The sequence below is a fragment of the Opisthocomus hoazin genome, chromosome 11, assembly GCF_030867145.1.
Source record: "Opisthocomus hoazin isolate bOpiHoa1 chromosome 11, bOpiHoa1.hap1, whole genome shotgun sequence".
Classification (NCBI taxonomy): Eukaryota; Metazoa; Chordata; class Aves; order Opisthocomiformes; family Opisthocomidae; genus Opisthocomus; species Opisthocomus hoazin.
The window spans coordinates 3,357,213-3,378,153 of NC_134424.1; the positions used below are offsets into that span (position 1 = coordinate 3,357,213).

At 38.9% G+C, this 20,941-nt stretch overlaps 1 protein-coding gene across 2 annotated transcripts in view; it reads right to left on the reverse strand.

The window, feature by feature from the left end:
• The window catches only part of LOC104331264 (contactin-6), a 150,850-nt gene that overhangs the window by 67,789 nt on the left and 62,120 nt on the right, over nt 1–20,941 (reverse strand). Inside the window, exon 4 of one of the 2 annotated variants that reach the window (XM_075432529.1) lies at nt 15,717–15,841. In XM_075432529.1, coding sequence (XP_075288644.1) covers nt 15,717–15,841 — 125 coding nt within the window. Of the gene's footprint in view, nt 1–15,716; nt 15,893–20,941 lie in introns of both variants that reach the window. The other variant, XM_009936553.2, reaches the window with a different exon arrangement.

Genomic DNA, 20,941 nt, shown 5'->3' on the forward strand with positions numbered 1-20,941 from the left:
AGGATACTTTCAGTGGGAAATCATGTGATGTTTCAGTGAAATCTCCTGTATAAACATGTCCATGCCTATCACCCATAAGTGAATTTTATGGCTATAAGTCTTTATTTTTTTACTGAATCGAACACCACACTCAATTTCTTCTGCTTTCTCGCATTTCACTGAGATGTGGAAGTATTATCAGTCTCATTCCCTTTAAATAATTCAGTTACAAAACATGATGCAATAGATGTACTTTAAAAAATGATTATTTACATTTTAATCCAGTTCTCTTTCTAATGAGAAGACTTACTACGTTTGTCAGAGTACTTTGGGAAATGATTGCTCAAAATAAATTCAAAACATGTTTAATATAATAATATTAGCTTCCTTTTAAAGCTCTTCATAACATAGTGTTGTATACTGCTTGCCTTAAGCTTATTTTATTTACCTTGCTGCAGATTCTTGTCTCAGAAAATTGTTCCATTTTTCATCAGCTGAACTACTACCTGATCCAGAGTTCAATAGAGAGAAACAGTTCTCGTCAGTCAAAGCAATAATGATTACTGCCTGTACAGGCTCAGCTATATATGTCAATATATCAATTTTCTCCCCCTTAGTTGAACTTTACACAGTTAATTTTTCTTTTGCTCCTCTTCATCTCCTGTGTATTGGTCTCCTATGAAGACTTTGTCTACTCAGAGGTGACTGAATTGAATTAGGCAGCTGTAGCACCTTCTTGTGCTGTCATAGCCACAATAGATGGTACCTGTCAATACACTGGGAAAGTGTTTTAAACGCTGATGTTCTTTTAATTGCCTGCTGGCCAGATCTCTGTCTTGCAGTCTGGGTAGTCCACAGGGACAAAAAAAGATAAGAAAGGCTAAAAAAGAAGGAAAAAAACCTATTTACTTAGTTTTATTCCATCCTGCAGCACTAGTTGGGAAAGAAAACAGTGGATGGATGTGATATGACCAACCGGAGTATGGAGTCATACTTAGAAGGTATTTACTGGTCCAATCTCTGAATGTGGATTTATTTATTTACCGGTTCTGAAAATTCACTCTGAGAAAATGTATCATCTTTCTCCTTTTTCTTTTGTTTCCTGAGGGTTAAGTATTTTCTGAGAAGGCCAGCGCAAAATATTTGTATGGAAAAGTGGCCCCTGGGGTAACTGTCAAGACATTAGATAGGGATTTCCTTGGGTTGGCTGCCCTAAGGTTTCTGTGCTCTGGGAGAAGGGGCCAGCTTTGTATGGAAAAAAAAGACCCTTGAATTTTCCTATTTATGATGTTGAATAGAAAAAAGGTTGGAAAAGTGCAAAATATCCTGATCTTTCAGGATTCTTCCATCACTTTCCTTGAGCTGCTAGTGCAACACAGGTTATTCAGTTCCTACATAGAAATGGAGTTTAAAAAAAAAAAAACAAACCCAGAGTCTTGGGCTGTATGGAAAATATGCGTAGTAGAACTAGTGGTTTCCAAAGCTTTCTGCTATGGTAAATAGGTCTACTTTTTTGCTGAGAACAAATTTTCACTTGTTATGAGACACCTGAGGAAGGAGGAAAAAAAAATGAAGAGCAGTGCAGCTGTAGCAAAAGGTTTTCATAACAATTCAGAATTAACTATGTAATGCTTTGAAGTGGGAGTACCTTTTGTAAAGTAATAAGTTGCTAGTAGCAATTCTTAGTTTTACGACATGATATGTCATGGTATGATATTTACTCTTAATTTCAGAAACTGTATCACCGCTCTGTGCTTCTCCATTGAAATTATGATAAGTATTCCCAATTTCAAAGTCAAAAAAGCAGCAGTACTAGATCTGTTCTGAGATCCACTGTTTTGTAATTAGCAGGACTACTTTTGATTATATGTGGGGAAGAAGTTGACTTTGCCTTTTTAAACTACACTTTTCAACCTTCAACTGAATATCAGGATCTGTATGCAAGAGTCCAGGCTCTTTTGTGCAGGTTTAAGGTTCAGTTCTACAGAGCAGCTCAGGTCTTCCTGGTGCTGGAGAGAAGATTTTCATTCCGTTACACTTACTAGCAAATCATAGGTATGAAAAAGTAGATATGAAGGCACATAAATGGTTATGTAATGTATTCCTCTAGCCCGTAATGGGTACAAGTATGCTACGTCCTTCCCAACAGATACTTATTTAACCCATTTTTAAAGACCTCTGAGGGCAGACATTTTCTTTAGACAGTCCATTCCAATGCCTGAATCTGAGGTCATCCCACTGCATCTTTCAGCAGCCACCAATCCCTGTAATTTTGCAGGCCTAAACACAAATTATGTTTTTTCTCTGTCTGAAGTTGATTTTGATAAATAATTGTACAAAATAAATTTATTCAATGTCTTTCTCTCTAATAAAGAATCATTGCATATTAAAAAAAAGTATCTTTGAAAGAGCAAAACAAAGAAAAAGGAGAAAAAATAACTCATTAGGGGAATCAGTCTTACTTCTGTTGTCATCTTTATTAGACCCTTTCTCCAGGCACGCAGCATCTCCTGTGAAATATTATGACACCTCATTCAGATGGGATTCAATAATGAGTATAAAACTTTGTTATGTAGTACAGGGTGATAAACAGAGGAAAGAGGTGGACCACCAGAAATCATGTTTCTTTTTGCTGGAAGTAGCCTTTTTGCCCAAAAGACTTTCACATCCATTTTTCCCCCTGTCGGGTTCTGTGTATTTTCAATGATTAATTGCAATTTAAAATGTGCTAAATATATATATAGAATAACCTGAAGATGAATATAAATGCGTATATTCTACTTTGCACTTGTTATTCTGAAAATCTGGCTGCTTCTCAAAACCAACTCTCTCTGCCCTGAGCGGGCATTTACACCAAGGACAACCACTCCACTCTCCCACTGTTACCTAGCATAGCTTTAGAACATAACATGACATAAACTAATAAAGCATAATGTTGCTTGTCAAAAAGAGTATCAAATAAGATGACTAAGATCAGGTGTTTGGCACACATTTAGATTGCTAATATGCACTTTGGAATAGTACGACTATTTAACAGATGGCATATTTGCTAACTTCAGTGTTTCTGCAGAGATCTATAAATAAATTATCACCTAGTTCCTACATAATTCCTCCCATTCTTTGTCTGTATTTATCTCACTTTATGAACAACAAGTTCCCTCACACTGCATTGCTCTCTCAGCTGTGTTTTAACAAAAAAACCAACTTTTTTTCCAGCACTGTGCATGTTGACAGATTACTATTGGTATAGCACAGTTAATCAGGGAATGTGATAATGAGGTCATGTAGGCTAAACAAAATGCTCAGGTGAACATGTGATTCTTCACAGCGAAGAGTGGAAATATATGGACTCAGCTGCATGTGGCAAGAAGTCATCAGCTTTGTCTGGGAACATTTGCAGAGCTAAGCAAGAAAGGTATGTGCTCAGAAGCAGCAAAACATAGGGCATTTTGTGGAAACTGAATTAGAGAATGACAGGGCTTTTTCTGACGTAAGTGGGAGTACTTTAGGTGATAGAGCCTTTGAGCTCCTTACCAGGTACGATGGGAAGAATCGGGAGAAGGAATGGGCCAAAGCTTTGTTTTAAGCTGGTGTAAGTCAATAGTACCTCACTGGGGTCAAGGAAGTTATGCTGATTTATGACAGCAAAGGATGTGGCCAGCAAGTGTTCAGTGTAGATATTCAATTACCAGAAGAAGAGAAGGTGGGAAGAATAGCGATTTTGGACGAGGATGACCCACGGCGTAGCTTTACTGAGTACAGAGCTGCCGTTGAGAGCAGGCAAAGAAACCCACAGCGGTGAGTGAGGCATTTATCTGAAGTGATGATCTACGGAGATGGAAACTAATTGTAACTGATATGCGCAAATATTTCCCCCTAAAGTTCTTGTGTTAATAAGTTCAGCCACACAGTATTTTTTCTTTAGTGTTCTAAAGCTCAGCAATGACATAATTGTTGATTGTATGGTGAATACATAACTTCTGATTTCCCCGCCGTCACCACTATTACCCACACATCTGGTTTTTTTCTTTTTAATATAAAATTGCCTGAAAAGTGTTAGAAGGTAGATTTCACTTGCACAAGAGAACCTGTGAAGACATGGTCAGTATTGCTGGGATTAGGGAATTACTTCTTCAATATTTCTGATGGGAACAAAAACCTAATCACAAGCAGCAACGCATTCATTTCAACCTCCCAGTCATGTGTTTGGATTCCTAAAACTGCTCTGGGATAGGGGTAGCACTTCCAAATGAGGGCATTTTAAGAAAGGCATAGGACATCTCTGTATTACCGAATAGCAAACAAGAAAACTGGGACAGTTTAATATATGAAATTGTTACAGACAATTATAGAAAGTCCAATTTATCACCTTGCATAGTTACGAATAGTTCATATGAATTAATGTAATTTCATGCTTTCTTGAACTTTTGATTTTTTTCATAAATATTTTGTCATTACATAATCTCAAATGTTATAGTTGTAATTACTTTTTGTTCAAATGTGCAATGAATGTTAAGGCATCAGCAGTAAGAGCACTTCACAAATCAGCTATACTCCTGAGGACAAATCAATAGAATTTTTCATGTTTCTGTGTGGCTGTGTCAAATTGTGATATATCACATCTGTTCCAGTTTCCTCTGTTTCTCTTAATGGCTGTGATATATTGCAATAGGATCGGTGTTACTGGATGTGATGTATCACAATAGAAATTTTCTTGCAGGGAAAAAGGGGAAAAAAATTTCCACCTCAGCACTTTTTAAAAGAAGCTCGTTGTTATGATTTGCTATAAACATTCCTAACACCTGTGGTGTTATGAGCTGACAATTAGTTACCTTCACTTCCCTGCGACTCTAATGAATTAGGGGGCCCATTGGTAAGCGTGGGTCTGAATTCAGTGCCTGATTCAGAGGAATCAGGTCTGTTATAGACGCAAAGAGAAAAACTGGAACTTACTGGACCTTTTAAAATATCTCAAATCCTGAGAGGTCCCGTACTTGGCCAGATTCTGGGTTTCTTTTTTACTTTTATCACATACAGGAAGTCTCAAACTTTTGCTGGGCGAAGCCACTTTTAGGTACAGAGTGTGCCTGCTGCCAAAAGGTTGTGATCATCTGTTCAGACCACTCCAGAAGACCTCCTGTGCATCTAGCCATGTCTCTTTCTTCTCCTCAGTCTTGTTGTACTGAATCACCTTGTAGGAGACCAGTACCAAGCTCTAGCAGCATTATTACCGAGAGGGTGTGTTATGGAAATATCTCTCTTTCTCCAAATATCTCCCAAAAGAATAGCTTATTTCCTACCTCTTTCACTAGGAAGTAAACTCTTTTTTTCAGCTTTCGGAACTGGAGTAAACTTGCTAAACAAACCCTCTGACAATTCCTTTGTCTTGATAATACTGTCAATACATTAATCTTTTCCCTTTACCATCTAATCTCAATTTTTAAAAATGTTCTAATTGATTTTCTATGAATTCAATTCTGAGATTAAGAGCGGTGTTATCTCTAATTAAAGTGTCTGAAAGCTGCTTAGCATTTCCCATTTCCTGATTTTCACATACTTGCATTTTCCACTAAACACCTACTGAGAAGTTCTTCCCAGTTTGAAGCAGAAGTGACCCTCTGCTTTGTCAGTGTTGTACCACCACAGGGTCTGTAGGACTTGAAGCTGCTTCAACCAGGATGAGCCGGAGCAACACCTGAGTATCTCTTTTCACCAGAACAGGTTAAAAATCAACAGTAATCCTCTCTTCTAGTTTTTCACCTGAAGTCAACACGGCATCCGACTGTTAAAAGAGAAAGTTGCCTGCTCCTTCCCCCAGAAGGCGGCCACCAGGAGAGCCCCTCTGCCACTCTCGCCCCGAAGCCCTGCTCCTCTCTACCCCGATGGAGAGTTTGCCAAACCGAGAGGGGAAAACCACAATTTCAGGGTCTGGTCCTTCTCCAAAGCTGCATAATCAACCAAGGACCTTCATCAGTGCTCCTTTATTTAGTTAAATTACTTTGGAGCTTCTACAGGGAGAGGAACTGTAATTTACATATTAGGATGCACACAGGCCCCAGGTCTTCAATTCAGCTTAAATGGTATGAATAGCCAATCCAGGCACTAATTTTCAAGGTGGGGAACAATAATTTCTGCCACAGCCTGATTGTCTTTTTCAATTAAAGACTGAAAATGCCCTTTACAAAGTAATATCAAGCTTCTCTAGAGGAAAAAATGGAAGGTCACAATTAAATTAAACAGGGAGAGTGAGGTGGGAAAAAAATCTTTAGCTGACTTGATTTTTTTTGTTCACGCACCAAGAAGCCCAGTGCCAAGAAACATATGCCATGAAGCTGTAGAGCTGGTCTGCATCTGGGTTTTGTTATTTTTTTCACCTCTTACAGATTTAGTGGCATAAAATATTAAAGCTCTCTTCTGAACCGAACACAGGACTTGCACAGAGCAGTAAGTGTTGACGCAGCCTCAGGGCTCTTACTCTCAACCCCATCTGCAGGCCAGAGGCATATCCGAGGACCTGACCCTCTCAAAGGGAGGGGGACATATGAAATATATTTTTAATATTTTATATTCCTGAACAGTTTTCTCACTTGTCACGGCAGAGTTCATTTGTCATCTGTCATCACAGAGTCACTTTGCCGTCTGCATGAGTTTTCTCCAGATTGGAGTGCTCTTAAAAACAGATTTCTCTCTCCAGTCTTAAATCTCATGGGCCAGATTTATTCCTGTGAGAACAGCACTGCTTTCATTGACTTACACCAGAGACAGCCCTGGCCCCCTGTGTCAAACTGCCTCTTGGCAGGGGTATTCACTCTTGCCCAAAATTGGCTTCTTTCAATTACATTTGCCCGTGTTCCCACAGAGACTTGGTTTTGCAAGATGTGAGGAGATCGTTCATGAACTCAGCTCTTCCGTTGGACCTTGACCTTCTTGCTGGTAGTGAGCAGCCATATCGCTGGTTCTGTGGGTACTGTGTCCAGGGTCCTCCTGGGTACCTTCTGTTAAACACCCCACAGTCCCACTTCAGGCTATTCATTTCTTTTTATAATGCTTCTACCAACAAGATAATAATCCGTGCTTATAATACCTACAATAAAGAAATATCAAGGAAGAGAGGGCTCTCATGAAAGTGTCTAACCAGCATCTCCATGCATATTTTGGCCCTTCCCAGATTCCTGCCAAGCCCTTCAGAGATCTTGATCCAGCACAGGAAGAATTACTTGGGGTTGTCTTCAGACACCATCATTTTATCTTGCTCTTTCCAGCTGCATAGCCATCAAAGACTTACTTCCAATGCGAATTTCAAGATTTACCTGAGGGATTGAATTAAAGGATTTCTGAATGTGAATCTTCTAAGTGGGATTTCAGGTGTGGTATATATTATTAGTTGTTCTTTTGGTAGCATTCAGAAATGAAGATTTACAGCTCATTGCATTCTCTGTACCAGATGTGGTTTGCCTATTGAGAAAAGCTATGCTTGTGGCCTTATTCCTTCGCATTGTGGAAAGTACCAATGACAGAGACTGTTCCTGCTTCTTGAACATAAGCTACGGAACAGAGAAGTTCAGCTTGTACCTTAAAAGCTTTGTTAGACACAATCAAAATTTACTTCAAAATAAATAATTAATTAATTTCATTATTTGTATTCCAAAAAACCAGTCGTTTATTCCAAAGAATTTAATTCAGCTTTTTTTTTTTTTCCCCTTGCAAAATTCCACCTGTAACTTTTTATTTTTTGTCACAGCAAAGAATGAAGAAGCTTATGTGAACACTATAGGTATTTCATTCAATAGTTTTTTGGAATCTAAGTCATATTGTCTGCAGTGAAAGTAGAGCAGATAAAAAGAAAACCACCCAGACTACTAATATAGACTGGTTTTATCCTTCAAAAATATTAAATTTTATCCATCAGAATCTAGCAGCTCTGGGACTTGAAGATGCTTTGTTACCTACCATATCTCAATCACGTATATTGCTTTTCCAATACAACTTGCAGTGGGCTGATTTAGGATAAACACTTTCATAGGAACTACAGAATAGTAAGTAATATATAACTAAAAGATAATCTTTAAACACTTATACATTGCCTATTACTACTTTATCTGACTAGCTCCCTACCTGTAATGCTCCTTATAACATCTCTGTAATGTATGTTTCCATCTCATAGATAAAGAATTCCTGAAAAGAGGAGTGTGAGTCTCATAACAAAAGTTTAAGCAACTAATGTAATGGAATAAAACAGCTTTAACAAAGTGTTCTGATGCAGCATAGCCTTGAACACGGTGGTTAGATACTCTGAGATGTTAAAAACCATTTGAGAGAGAAGAAAAAAATGCATCTTGCGTTTCTGATGCTGCTTGATCTACTACGACATTAAACACAAGGGGCATGTTGCTACCATCAGCTCCAGTTGGCGTATTTAACAAGAGAGAGGAGGTCATGACTGCATTCGGTGTCAATGGACATGTGATGGGCTCTGAGAACACAGAGTGGATTCAGACCTTTAGGGAATGATGGAGAAAGCCGAACCCCTTTATTATATAGACGTAGCCGTATCTTCTGGTTTTAAGGTTTCAAGCTGTTATTTCTGTCTTCAGGAAAGCCTGGATATTTCCATAAACTATTCTTGTAGAATCTGAGCTTTAAAACAGAAATGCTATTATCACCCTGCCTTGTCATGTCAAGCAGGTGAAACCCTTCCAGGCTTCCCGCTTCATCGCTGTTGAATGGTGGTTGATGGCTCCTGCTTTTGCTTAAGCCTGCGAGAGCCTGTGTGTGTACAGACTTCTGCAAAGAGATAAATGCTGGAAAACTCAACAGAGATACAGAAATAAGAGCTGAATGTAGTGAGGTCTTGCAGCATTTTTGGTCTCTGAGTAAATAAGCTGTATCGCTTATAGTCCCCTCCCTGCAAATACTCTGCTCAAAGTAGCCTTGAAGGAAACACAAAGCCCCACTTTAGAGTGGCTAGAGCAGTGTACAGACCCCTCATAGCAACGCGTATCAGGTTCTTACCATGTTTTTCCTAATTTGGTGTGGAGGCTTTGGGAAGCAATGTAGAAAAAGGAAATATGCCTGAGGCTGCTGGCTCTGGTCCTTGGAGACCATCCATTAAGCAAAGACCTTGACGTAGACTACCACCATGGGGACCTGCTGCAGAGCTTTGGAGCAGTGGCACAAAGTGTCCATAGCAATCAGGGTTGATAAATGAAAGTTCAGTTTCTTTTCACTCCAGGCAGAGTTTTGACAAAATGTGGGCTTTGTTTCCAAGTAATAAACTGAATTCTTGGTGTATTTACTGTAAGTCATTCTATTCAGAAGCTTGAACTCCACCTACCCGTACACAGGGAGAGGTAGGTGCTGCTGCTGTAGTTATATTGGATTCTTTAACTGTGGTTAGAAGTCCAAAAGGCAATTTTGAGCTGTAAGCCTATCTAGTGACATAAGGAGAGATGACAGTTGTATTTCCATCCTCCAGACGGGATCCATCTGCAGGGAGAGTTGCTACTGCAGGTTGCAATTTTTTTCTCACCTGCTCAAGGCGAGATGCAGATTGTGAGGTGTCACCAGGATCACCCGGAGGGCTGTGCAGAGCCTGGAAAGGACACCATTTCAGATCTGATTCTCCACATATCTGCAAGCTGAGATATGTTTCTGCATTATACATAAGGAAGCCCTTTCAGAACAGGGAGGTAGGCCTAATGCATTGCTTTGCATTTGGAGGTTATAAAATGATGTGAATAGAGGCAAGACTACGACTTTACCTGAAATGTCCCTATAGAGGACAAGAGGATGTAGCAAATGAAGTGAAACTTTGGGGGATGTATATGTGATGGTGACCTGCTTCTGCCACTGGAAAGCTGAGCCCTTCCTCCTATTTGCTCTTCAGTTATCGGTTGGCCATCCCTAAGTGCCTACTGATTGCTAAATTGAGAAGAATATAGCTCCTTTTGAAAAAGAAAGAAGCTGCAGTGTTCTTTCTTTCAACATAAGCTGCCAGACAGCCTGATCAGTATGCCAGCCCTTGCACGCAGTGATGAATTAACAATCAGTTTAAGGAGCCAGAGAGCCTTACTCCAGGTAGTTGTTACAACATCTAACACACCTTTTAATCAAATACCACTGTTACAGAGGGAATTCTGGACGTAGAGAGTACAACAATACAACCAATCCAGAAGTGTATGTGCCATTTACACTAAAATTCATGCATGTCCTGACTTTGCATTCAGACTATCTGATCTAAGCATATAGATTTTTCCATTTTCTCTTTCAAAGCATATCTAACAACTAAAAAGGGTTATGACATTTTCAGGCATGTTGTATTGCTTTGTGATGTTTGGTAACTTGTGTGCAGTCAAAAGTAAATAACATGATGAAGTAATCAGATGAAAAGTGGGCTTTCATGCTAGTTGAGCTTCTCAGAGTCAGTCACTTTAATAGGGTTTGCGAATGCTCAGACTGTCACGAGCTAGTAAAGACAAAATGGACTTTATTGTCTTTAATATATTTCCCCTGAAACAGTTAAATGCTAATGATGGACTATTATTTTATCTTTCAGAATGGAAAAAATCTGTCCAGGAGGAATTACTGCCTCTTTAATTAGTTATTTCAGCAAAACTGTGTCATCTTCTGTCTATCTGACAAAAAGCACGTGAGAGCACTTGGGAGCCGCAGATTTTATTCCAAGTGCTCCAGCACTATCGCTCTCATCCACGCTACTATGAGCACGTTGTCACTGGCCAAGAGGAGGGAGGATGTGTGTGTTTAGAAAAATGCTATTGAGAATAAGCACCAAGCAGGACTCCTGAGCACCCCTTTGACAAACGTGAGAAGATGGTTGAGCCCAAAAATGCGAGGGAAAAATACTTGCTTGGTCTGTAGTACTTAAGCAAACTTTTAAATACTTGGTCTAATGTCTCCACTGTGTGCCCTCCTGTCTGGCTCAGGACTAATCCTACTCATGAATTTAAATTGTTGTCATTGTTTCTCAGAATTCATGATTAATAATGGGGGCCTGAGGTCTGAGAAAGCTGCAATCATCATGACTGTCTGTCAGCAGTGGTGGAACAATTTGGCTGAGACTCTAATTTAAGATCCCTAGGCAACTAGATGTTTGCAATTAGTACTGAATTTTCTGGGTTTGTGCCCTGAATAGTTAGCTTCACACTTGATTCTTTTTCATCGTGGAGTACTTTTTTTTCTACTTCATTTAATTGCACTTTCAGTTTCTCCTACGTATCTGTTAATGTCTCTGTTATAGACATGTATGAGGACTAAAAGAATTAGTAACAGGTCTGGATAGACTGTTTTACTGCAGCTAGTCGTGGGGATTTCCCTCAAGACCAGTTGTTTACATACAGTTACTTTTACTTAAAACTGATGAAATAATTAAAACAAATCCCTGTGTGCCTTGGGATAGAGTTCTGGTTGAAGACGTATTTAAGCAGTTCTCGATAACAGGTTTTTTGCTTGTCTTTTTTACAGGCATGAAATGTAATTTAGATGCTCTTCATTAATAAAAATAGATTTTTGCAAAACAGCTCATTGATATGCATGTGAATGCGTCTTGGCACCACAGAATAGGAGAAACTCCGGCTTTACTGATCAAAACACTTCTTTAAATCTGGGTGCGTTCTTCTCTGGTGAGCTTTGAACGTGACTGTGATCCCACCGGCTCTGGCTCGGAAGCGCTCACTGCTGTGTTTGTGCCTGGTCAGTCTCTGCAGTGGCCATGGGAGGTGACTCTGCTGGTGTCAGAGCTGGGGCAGCTCCTTCTTCAGAGGTGTCTGCTCCGGTGTGCAGGCAGGAGAAGCAAACTGGTGACATCTGGGAAGCTTGGGCACAAGAATCTTCATTTTGGTTTGGAAACCAAGTTGGGTAAAACCTGAAGGAAAACCTTCCATGTCCCCGAGTCATTCTTCAAGCTGACTCTCTCTCTTAGCTCATGAAGATAAGCTCCCCACAGAGCTGTCTTTGACATTCCCTTTACATAGAGCTGAAGCGTTCTTGGTGGCCTTGCGTTGGATGTCAATACTAAACTTAGAGCAGGGGGGACACGTCATGTGGGTGGCAGGTTGTGACCTGGGAGCAAAGTTCAAACCTCAGCCTGCATGAGGACCCCTGCGCCCGCAGCAGGCTCTGGCTACACCAGCTGGGATCTGACACCGGTGCTTTTTAACCAGGCTGAAGATCCAGATCAACAGCTCCAGCTCTTGCAAAACACACATTAGCGCTTCAAAATGTACTGCTTGCTGGGTAGCGAGAGATACACAGGATTTGCAGGGAGCTTTCAACTTTATCAATGACAAAACAAACCTTTCCCAGGAAGTACGAATAACATAGGACTGCCATCTTCTGTATCCCCCTAATGCATTTATGTGCTCTTGCTCTGCTCTCTCACTGATGCTGTCTCTCATTTTCAGCTTGTAGCTTTAATAATCTATGCCACTTCCTTCTGCACAATATTCCTCCCGCAGCTTTCATTTGACAGCTCTGGTTTTAATAGAGGATAAGCATGAAACTCCAGCTGAATCTGAAGACATATTTCTAATCTCAGACCGCATTTATTTTGCTACTCAGCTCACTATCTCAAATAGAGTAAAAAGTATTTTTCACATATTAAGTTGAAATGTACAATAGGTTTCCAGGGGTATCATTATTTCAAACTCAAACTCAGAGTTAGTTACTCTGTAGTAAAAAGACAAATACGCATAAACCCTGTTACTTGGATAATAGGCTTGATTCAGCTATTTAGTATGGTGGCTGCAATAATCTGCCAGGCAGTTCAATTCAGGGAAGAGTCCCATTATGTTAGGTATTGAATGAAAGTGTCATAATATCAACATGTCTGCCTGGATTTTAAGATATAGCCTGAAGTATTGGTTGGAACAAAGAAGTAAATTGGATGACAACAATAAAAGAAGAAATAAGAAAATGTTAACTGTGAAATAACTATTTCAAGGTAATTTGTTCCGCATTCTCGTCAGGTCATTATAACTTTTTCCATGTACTGTGCTTTTTTTCTATTCGAAGACAAGTTAAAACTCATAGTTTCACAGTGATGCCACTAAATTGAAGCATTTTTCTGTATGTTTGTGTTTGCCACTATAAATGACAAGCTTCAATTTGTCTGTCTTCTCTCTTTTATATGGGAAAGGATGTAAATGTCTGTCACTGCTAATGAAAAAGTAGTGTGCTTGTTGAATATGGGATGTATCTACCATTATATGGCTGCTGTTAAGAACTGGAGGATTCAAGCAGGGCAGTAGCTGTGGGTTTGTCTGCTGCTGTGGACAAATGAGACCTGACTTTGTTGTGACCTGCTCCTCTCTGTAAATTTGGGAAGTATCTTGGTGGGGGTATGAAGCCTAAGTAAAGGAACCGCTTGATATTAAGCCTAGTTTGATGGTCATATATTGGCATGAGACTTTGAGCTATTAGTGAGTTAAGCGCTTCAGAGGGAATGTTTCACCAGCATGGAGTATTAAAGACCTGGTTCTTAACAGCTGAAAATACTTAATGCCATTGACAAAGTCCATTTTCTGGCAAACAGGTCCACTAGCTGCAAAGTGGCACCAGCTGCATCGCACCGGGATGTGCTTTACTGCACACAGGCCAGAAATCACAGGTGACTTCTTTCAGGTTTGCATGTCTGAGCGCAGAACCCACGCCTGCAGCTGCACCAGCAGCGGGGCAATGGTGAGAGGGCTCTGCGGAGCCACTTCACTCTCTGCTCCAAGTGTGCACCCCGCTTTAGATCCTTAGTAAACCCAGTGTCATAAAGAAAACTATGCATTGTGATGTACAATTTGTCTTTTCTACTAGGGAAAACTTCCAAAGGATCACTTTTTGCTACAAGAGCTTGAAGATGAGACACTTCTGTGGCAAGCAGCATCTTTCAATCGTTGAAGACTAGCAGGGATGCTTTCATGAACGTAGGGACAAACATGGACCAGCGTCCTAAGAAAGGACCCTTCTGCTTTCTCGTGTTACGAGTGAGGCTTTCCCCATAAGCTTTCTTACCCTTCTTTCAGTTTTTCAGCTTTCTCCAAACCCTTCTCCTTGCAAAGCGTTAAAACAAGACAACTTTCCAGAGCTAGCTTTGGTCCTCCTCATGGTTATGAAATGGCAATAGGTAAAAGTAAACATAGAAAACCATAGGAAGGAAATGAAATTAAATACTATTCGAAGGAGCACTGGCTGGAAGAGCTGCTTGTTATTCTAAGAACTGGTGCACCAAGCCAGTGTCGTTCCATATGTGCTGGCGGAGCCATGACTGGAAAACCAAAGTGCTTCCAAGAATTTGTGTAAGAGGTAGAATTCTGCAGAAAAAGATGAAATCATTGCCTAGTATGATATGCTGAACAATCACCTGAGCCTTCTTGCTTTCACAGTTATTCCTGTTTCTCCTTTCCCCCCCCCCCCCCCCATTTTTTTTATACTTTCTTCGTGACTTTATTTGGGGATATTCCTTTGCTTTAGGTCTTTTTCCAGCTCCACTGCCGGCCTACCGTGGTCTCTTGGGGATTACAGATCCCACAGACAAATTTGAGGAGGCCATCTACTCTTGCTTCTCTCTAAAATGGGATTTATTCTGTCACTAAACAATTTTTGTCTCGAGGTCTTGAAATAATTTCCTATACAGGAAGGCTGGCTTGCAAAGATGTTTCTGAAAAAGTGGGAAAGCAATGAATCAAAATTTGTGTTTCCATTTGATCAGCTCTTGGGAATTAAAATCTCTTTGAGAAATTCAGGGTAAAACATTATTAAATGAGATACTAGTGATATACCATTTGATCAGCTCTCCTAAAAGAGAGTCTGTGAACCATCACGACCTCTAATGTCTCCTTTGTATAACCCCTGCGACATGAGATTTGCTATGAGAAATGGAACAAGATAAATAATTAATACATTTGCTGGTGTCTGAAATAGCGACACAAGGTTGGCTTTAGACATATGTTTTATTAATGAGGTTTGAAAACAATTGCTTTCTCCCAGCGGCAGACAGCTCAGACCTTTATGCTGCAGAAAAAGGAACGGAGGTAATATCTGGGGGTTTTGTTGTTGTTGTTGTTGTTCCCCCCAGGGCATTAACAGAACTCAGTCACTACAGATAAACCTTGTGGAAAAGATCGTGAAGTTGTGAAGAAGTGAAATGAGGAGCAAGCCTAAAATAAATTAAAAATCATCTCAAGGCAGCGCATGTGCTCTGCTCATTCGAGCTGAAATAGGAAACATTTCAGAGCGCTGCTTAGCATTTTGCACACTCCGTAAGGAAAAAGCCTTTCTTACTCTGATAATGTAACAAAATGTCAGTGTGGCAATTAGGGGTGCAATGTTTTTATGATTCAGTTAGATGTCATTACACTATAGAAAATAGAAAACCTAACTTTTTGCAACATCCCCCCCCCCCAGTTGTAACTATCTGCAATATAGCAAAGAAAGCACTGTCTTAAAAAGCCAAAACACCTTTATTAAGTTAAAATAATTGCACTTATCTTTCTTGACCTTTCAATTTTCTACAAGTTATTCTTGTTCCTGAGGGCTGGCAGCCATCAGATGTCGGTTTTTGTTATTATTACTTACTAGGAACAATTTTTTTTAAGAGTAAGCACTGCTGAAGTAAGCCAAACCTTTTGAACAGAATCATCGATGATACTTTAATTATCCAATAAATTACAGTTAATGTGCAGAATTAATTGGAAAATAATGCTCTAATAAATATGATCTTCCCAACTTACATGCAAATTGAAGCTTTGCCTTCCTGCTCATAATTGTTCCAAATGAATTTGTGGCCAAACACTGGTATGTTCCAATATCCTGTTTTTTATGTGGGTTATTGATTGCCAAGCTGCCTCCAACCAACCTGTAGTGATAACTCATGGTAAGATCAATATCTGTGCCATTTTGCTTCCACCTTTGAGGGGAAAAAAATCAAATTATGCTTATACTTTACAGAGCCTATTCATATTTTTCTTAAACAGTGTGCCGTAGCATACCTGTAATGACAAAAATGTAGTTAAATATCACAAAAATGTATCATTTCTCACACAAGACTGCTTCTTATATCAATCTTAATGATATCAGTAATTCTGTTCTTTGAAAAATCTTTGCTGCTTTTATGCTAGTCACCAGCATCCATCCAAATGTGTACAAAAAGTAATTATAACTTATTCACACAAACTAAGTTATCCATCCAATTGGGAGTATGGTATACACCCTGACTTCAGCTACCTCATTTTTTATAATATAAGTGGCACCTGAATATGCTTTACAGTCCTTGCAAATGATGTCATAAATTTGGTTAGAAAAATGATTTGGAAATATAAATCAGGAAGGATTACACTTCAGAGAACAGAAGAAAGCAGAGAGGGAAGGTTTTATATAGCAAGTTTGAGACTGATGCTGTTTTATAAGATGACTTGTCCTTGTTAGTCCACTAAGTGGAAAATGGATTGTGTCTGCAACATTACACAGCTATTTACAAACGTCAAATTAAAATTTATATTTCAAGGAAAATAAGTATTGTCTGTTTGAAGACGGGAAATTCAGTGGCTTTACTGTTAAACATGTAAGGGTTGAATTTTCATTGTCCACATGAGGCCCAAAGCAAGAATAAAGGACCCCAGTAACTGACATCTGCAAGCTTTGGGCTTGTTTACACCACCCTCAGGCTGGCAGCAATCCGAAAACTACACAACCACAAATTTTGTTGTCCTGATTTTATACTGTGACCATCTCTTTAGCCTGCATCATTTCTGCTGACCTATGTAGGCAAGATGCCTGCCCCTCCATAGGATGTGAAGACCACTCAAGAGTTGCTAATGGCTCACTTTGAGTTTGAAGAAGGCTTTATGACAGTGCTTGAAACAAGGGCAACTGTCTCCTTGTTAATTATCTGAAGGATCACGGCATAAAAATTTTCTATTTGTTGTTATTTGCAGAGGTGAACTTACTGACAGTGATGGTAGTTTCCACAGTTAACAAGGTGGAGCAAGCTTGCACCATAACTATATTTCTGGAAAATCTGACCTGGAGATACAGCCCAGTGCTTTACTTCTAACACCCACAGAGCTTTCGCTACACAATCAGACTGCACGGGTAGTTGTTCTTTAGGAAGAAGATTTTCAAAATGTGCTGTGGATTGCAATTCTGTGCTCCATGGGAAATCTTCACAAATATGTGCAAGGGAAGCAAGGATCCTGACCTTTTAAATGGGCACTTGTTTTTAAAGATGAGTAGTGACTGATTAAAATAAGAAATCAATTGAATACTATGAACCAATTCTAGTAACATCAAATAATTTATCTGGATCTGTCAATCACTGCCTCCTCTTTCATGAATGGATCTACATTAAGAAATTTAGAGACAACAGTGGGCTATGAGCAATTCTTCCTATCAATTACAGCTTATTTTTGACCCTTTGTAACCTCTACTCTACTTCTTTCTTATGTTTTCCTCCAGTTGGTCTAGGTTTTTGCTATTGTTTTGTGGGTTTTTGGCTTTTTTTTTTCCTCAAGATGAGAAAAATCCTAGCTGGTGCCTACCCAAGAGCCTTTTCTGTGAAGCAGTAGTCTATAGTAGTGTTAGGATTTTGCCATATTTCAGGATTTACATATGGTACATGCTGTCTAAACCTTTCAATTTTCTAATATAGGATACTGGGGTATTTAGTTTGCCAGTTCTCTTTAATTTTGGAATCAATCACTGAAATAACTGCTGTCATCATTACACGGCTCCCAATTAAGCTCTATAATTGTTTTTCAAAACAAATGCAAAGTTGTTGGCTTAGTTGCTGCAAATGAATTCTTCACAGTATCCCCATCATCATTCTAATCACTGTGGTACAACGATTATTAGACTTTGCATATAGATCAGGGGTTCATCTCCTGGTGTGGGCTTTCTCCTAATTAATATGTTTACATCACTGAAGGAAGCGAATTAATGAATTCATGTGATAGACAATGATTTAATGACTTTGTGTGTTCTGCAGTATGCTAACACACAGAAATCTTTGAAGAATTATTTTAAGAGAATTTTAGCAGAAGCCTGTTTAGGCAGGCAGAACCTACATATTTTTGTAAATTTCTTGATGCAACCTTTGGAAAATGCTTTTCGTCAATTATAGGAAATGCATCCTGGACCAATTGTTTCAGAACCTAAACTTTAAAAAAATATGCTATACGCTGATGCTGAACCCATTAGTTCCGCAGGAACGTAAGACTTCTCAAATCATGCTGATGTGGCCAAACTTAAAAAAACCAACTGTGTGTTTTCTGAATCCAAACAAAAAAAAGATCATATTCTATTTGCTTCAAAGTTGAATTTTTTATAGAACACCACTTATAAAATGTTCCAAATGAATCCTTCATTAATTTAAAGACTTTCAGAACATATATAGTGGGATCTCCCCCACTTACCATCTTGATTTAAAGGTCTCGAGCAAGAGATAGTCTGTTCTCTCTTGTTCTCTTTTCCTAAATTGTTACCAATTTATCCTAACATTTGAGTATACCAATACACCAGTGCTCTTCCAAGACACTGGGTTATTTTAAATATTTGATGCTGGCCTTATTGGGAACTTCCTTCTGAAGTACACTGCAGTCAAATCACTGATAAAAGGATAAACTTGTAATACATGATGGTTTCCTCTTCTACTACTTAATCAATATCTGTGATTTGCTATTCAAATAGCCTCCACCTCCAAGCAAATAAAAATGAGGAGGAATAGAATTTATTAATGAATATGAATAGGAAAGTAATGTGTATTTACAATGCAACTGCAAATTATGCAATCTCTCTTCAGGGTAATATAGAAGAATTGTGGAAAATTAATATAATTAATTTCTATCAAGTTTTCACACTGAAAAAAATATTAGAGTCATGGAATCATAGAATCATAGAATGGTTTGGGTTGGAAGGAACCTTTGAAGCCCATCTAGTCCAACCCCCCTGCAATAATCAGGGATATCTTCAACTAGACCAGGTTGGTTGTTCAGAGCCCCATCCAACCCGGCCTTGAAGGTTTCCAGAGATGGGGCCTCCACTACCTCCCTGGGCAACCCATTCCAGTGTTTCACCACCCTCATGGTAAAACTGATCTAGCTAGAAGTGTTTGAAGAACACAGAAGCACATAAAACTTATAAAAGTGGTGAAATATTAGAGATTTTTACCGAACATGAATATTCTTAGGACTTGTTTGAGAAATGTCAGTATATTTCACTACGCACAGGTTGACTGTTAAGCTGCATGTCTACAGGCTTCTCTGGTGTTTAGACTTCCCTTATCCTCTCTGACTAGAGCTTCTTCTGGACCATGTACTTACTGATACCAGAGTCCCAACACCCCGACCCATGGTCAGGTAAACCCAGCAGAGCTGAGGAGATAGAGCCCTCAGCCTGGAGCCGTCACTTTCTAAAAAATTCCAGGCGTGAAGCCTCCTCTGCCTTGCAGTCAACCCTGACACAGGCTGAGCAAGAGCTGCAGAGCAAGATCTTTTTTTCAGTGAGATAAAACTGCTGTTTGGTCACTTCTGATTGCTGATATTTTAGTAAGAATAATTTTAACTTTTGACAAAAGATTATGATTTCTGGTAAGTGGATAATTAACCAGGCAATTTCTGATTACATCTGTAAGGATACTAAACAGTGTTATGTAATGTCTAAGTAGCTACAATTAAATGAGTCCCATTTCTATGATTAATGCATCTGGAGAAGAGTATTGTTCCATAGAAGCATTTAGGAAAAGGAAACATTTCTTTCAGAAGATGTGACTTCTTTTTGGAAATGAAATATGAAGGTGTATTGATTTCAGTGAAACTAGCAGCGTAGGAAAGTTAAAGCAATTAAGAATATAGTAAAACATTCTACTTAGGCAATGTGCAAATGTTTTTGATAAATTCATACGCAATATTTCAATAATCCGTTTTACTTGCCTTTAAAAAAAGATACTTTGAGGACTACCAGAATTTCCTGCTGAAAGAGAAATGCTTTCTCCAGCTCTAGAATTAAAATTCTGGAAGTATTACAAAGCATGCATGTCTGTGCCATGATTTTGTACCAAAGTTATCATAACTAGAAGCTCTTACTTGTATCTATCTTTCCCTAATTTGAAGTACTTCCTGTGTGGACATATGCATACTTGATTCTATGAGTTATCTTTTCGGGGTAATGCCATAATAAAAATACATATTTTTTTAAGTCTTCATTGTGTTCTATGTTTCTTAGATTATTTGGATTCAAATGGAAATGTCCTGCCAAGTCACCTGAGACCTCTTTGTAATTGGGAAAAAAACTCGCAAACCCCCCTAGTATACAGTATTTCCCTGGAGGAAGAAAATAGAAAGTTTAAAAACTGTTGACTGTGAATAAAACAGAGGCTGAAGGCATTTTTAATCCTACTTCACTTTTGAAGCAGAATCTGCAGTGGGTCAAGGGACAGCATTTTAGCTAACAAGTACACTATAGCAGGCTTGTCATTTGTTTTTCAAGGGTATGAATAAGACAGATATATTTTTGGGGTTACTGGGAATCATTCTAAGATTTTTGTGTGCAGTGCTTACACACACATTTTAAGTCATTTGCAATCATCGTAGACTTTGTGCTTCTGTTCCCCTCAGTTTAGTTGCCTGTTACAGTTATCTTCTGTGGTGCTTCAATTTGGATTCAATTTGAATCTTTTTATCTTCTTTTGCTGCATCATCCTAAGTTACACTGAAATATTAAAATGTTGTCATAATGAATAATGCTTGTGCTGTCCTTGAATTTGTTATTTATTTGTTCAATTGACTGCTGTCTGTGAAGATTATTGTGGGAAAAATAAAACCCTCAATTTCAAACTTGCATGAAAATGCTAGATTACATGATTACTCTGGATGCGGAATGTAAAATCAGAAAAAGTGTGATGAGTTAGAACTAAGCACCTGCGACCAAACAGGAAATGTCAAAATACTGCAGAAAACTCTTG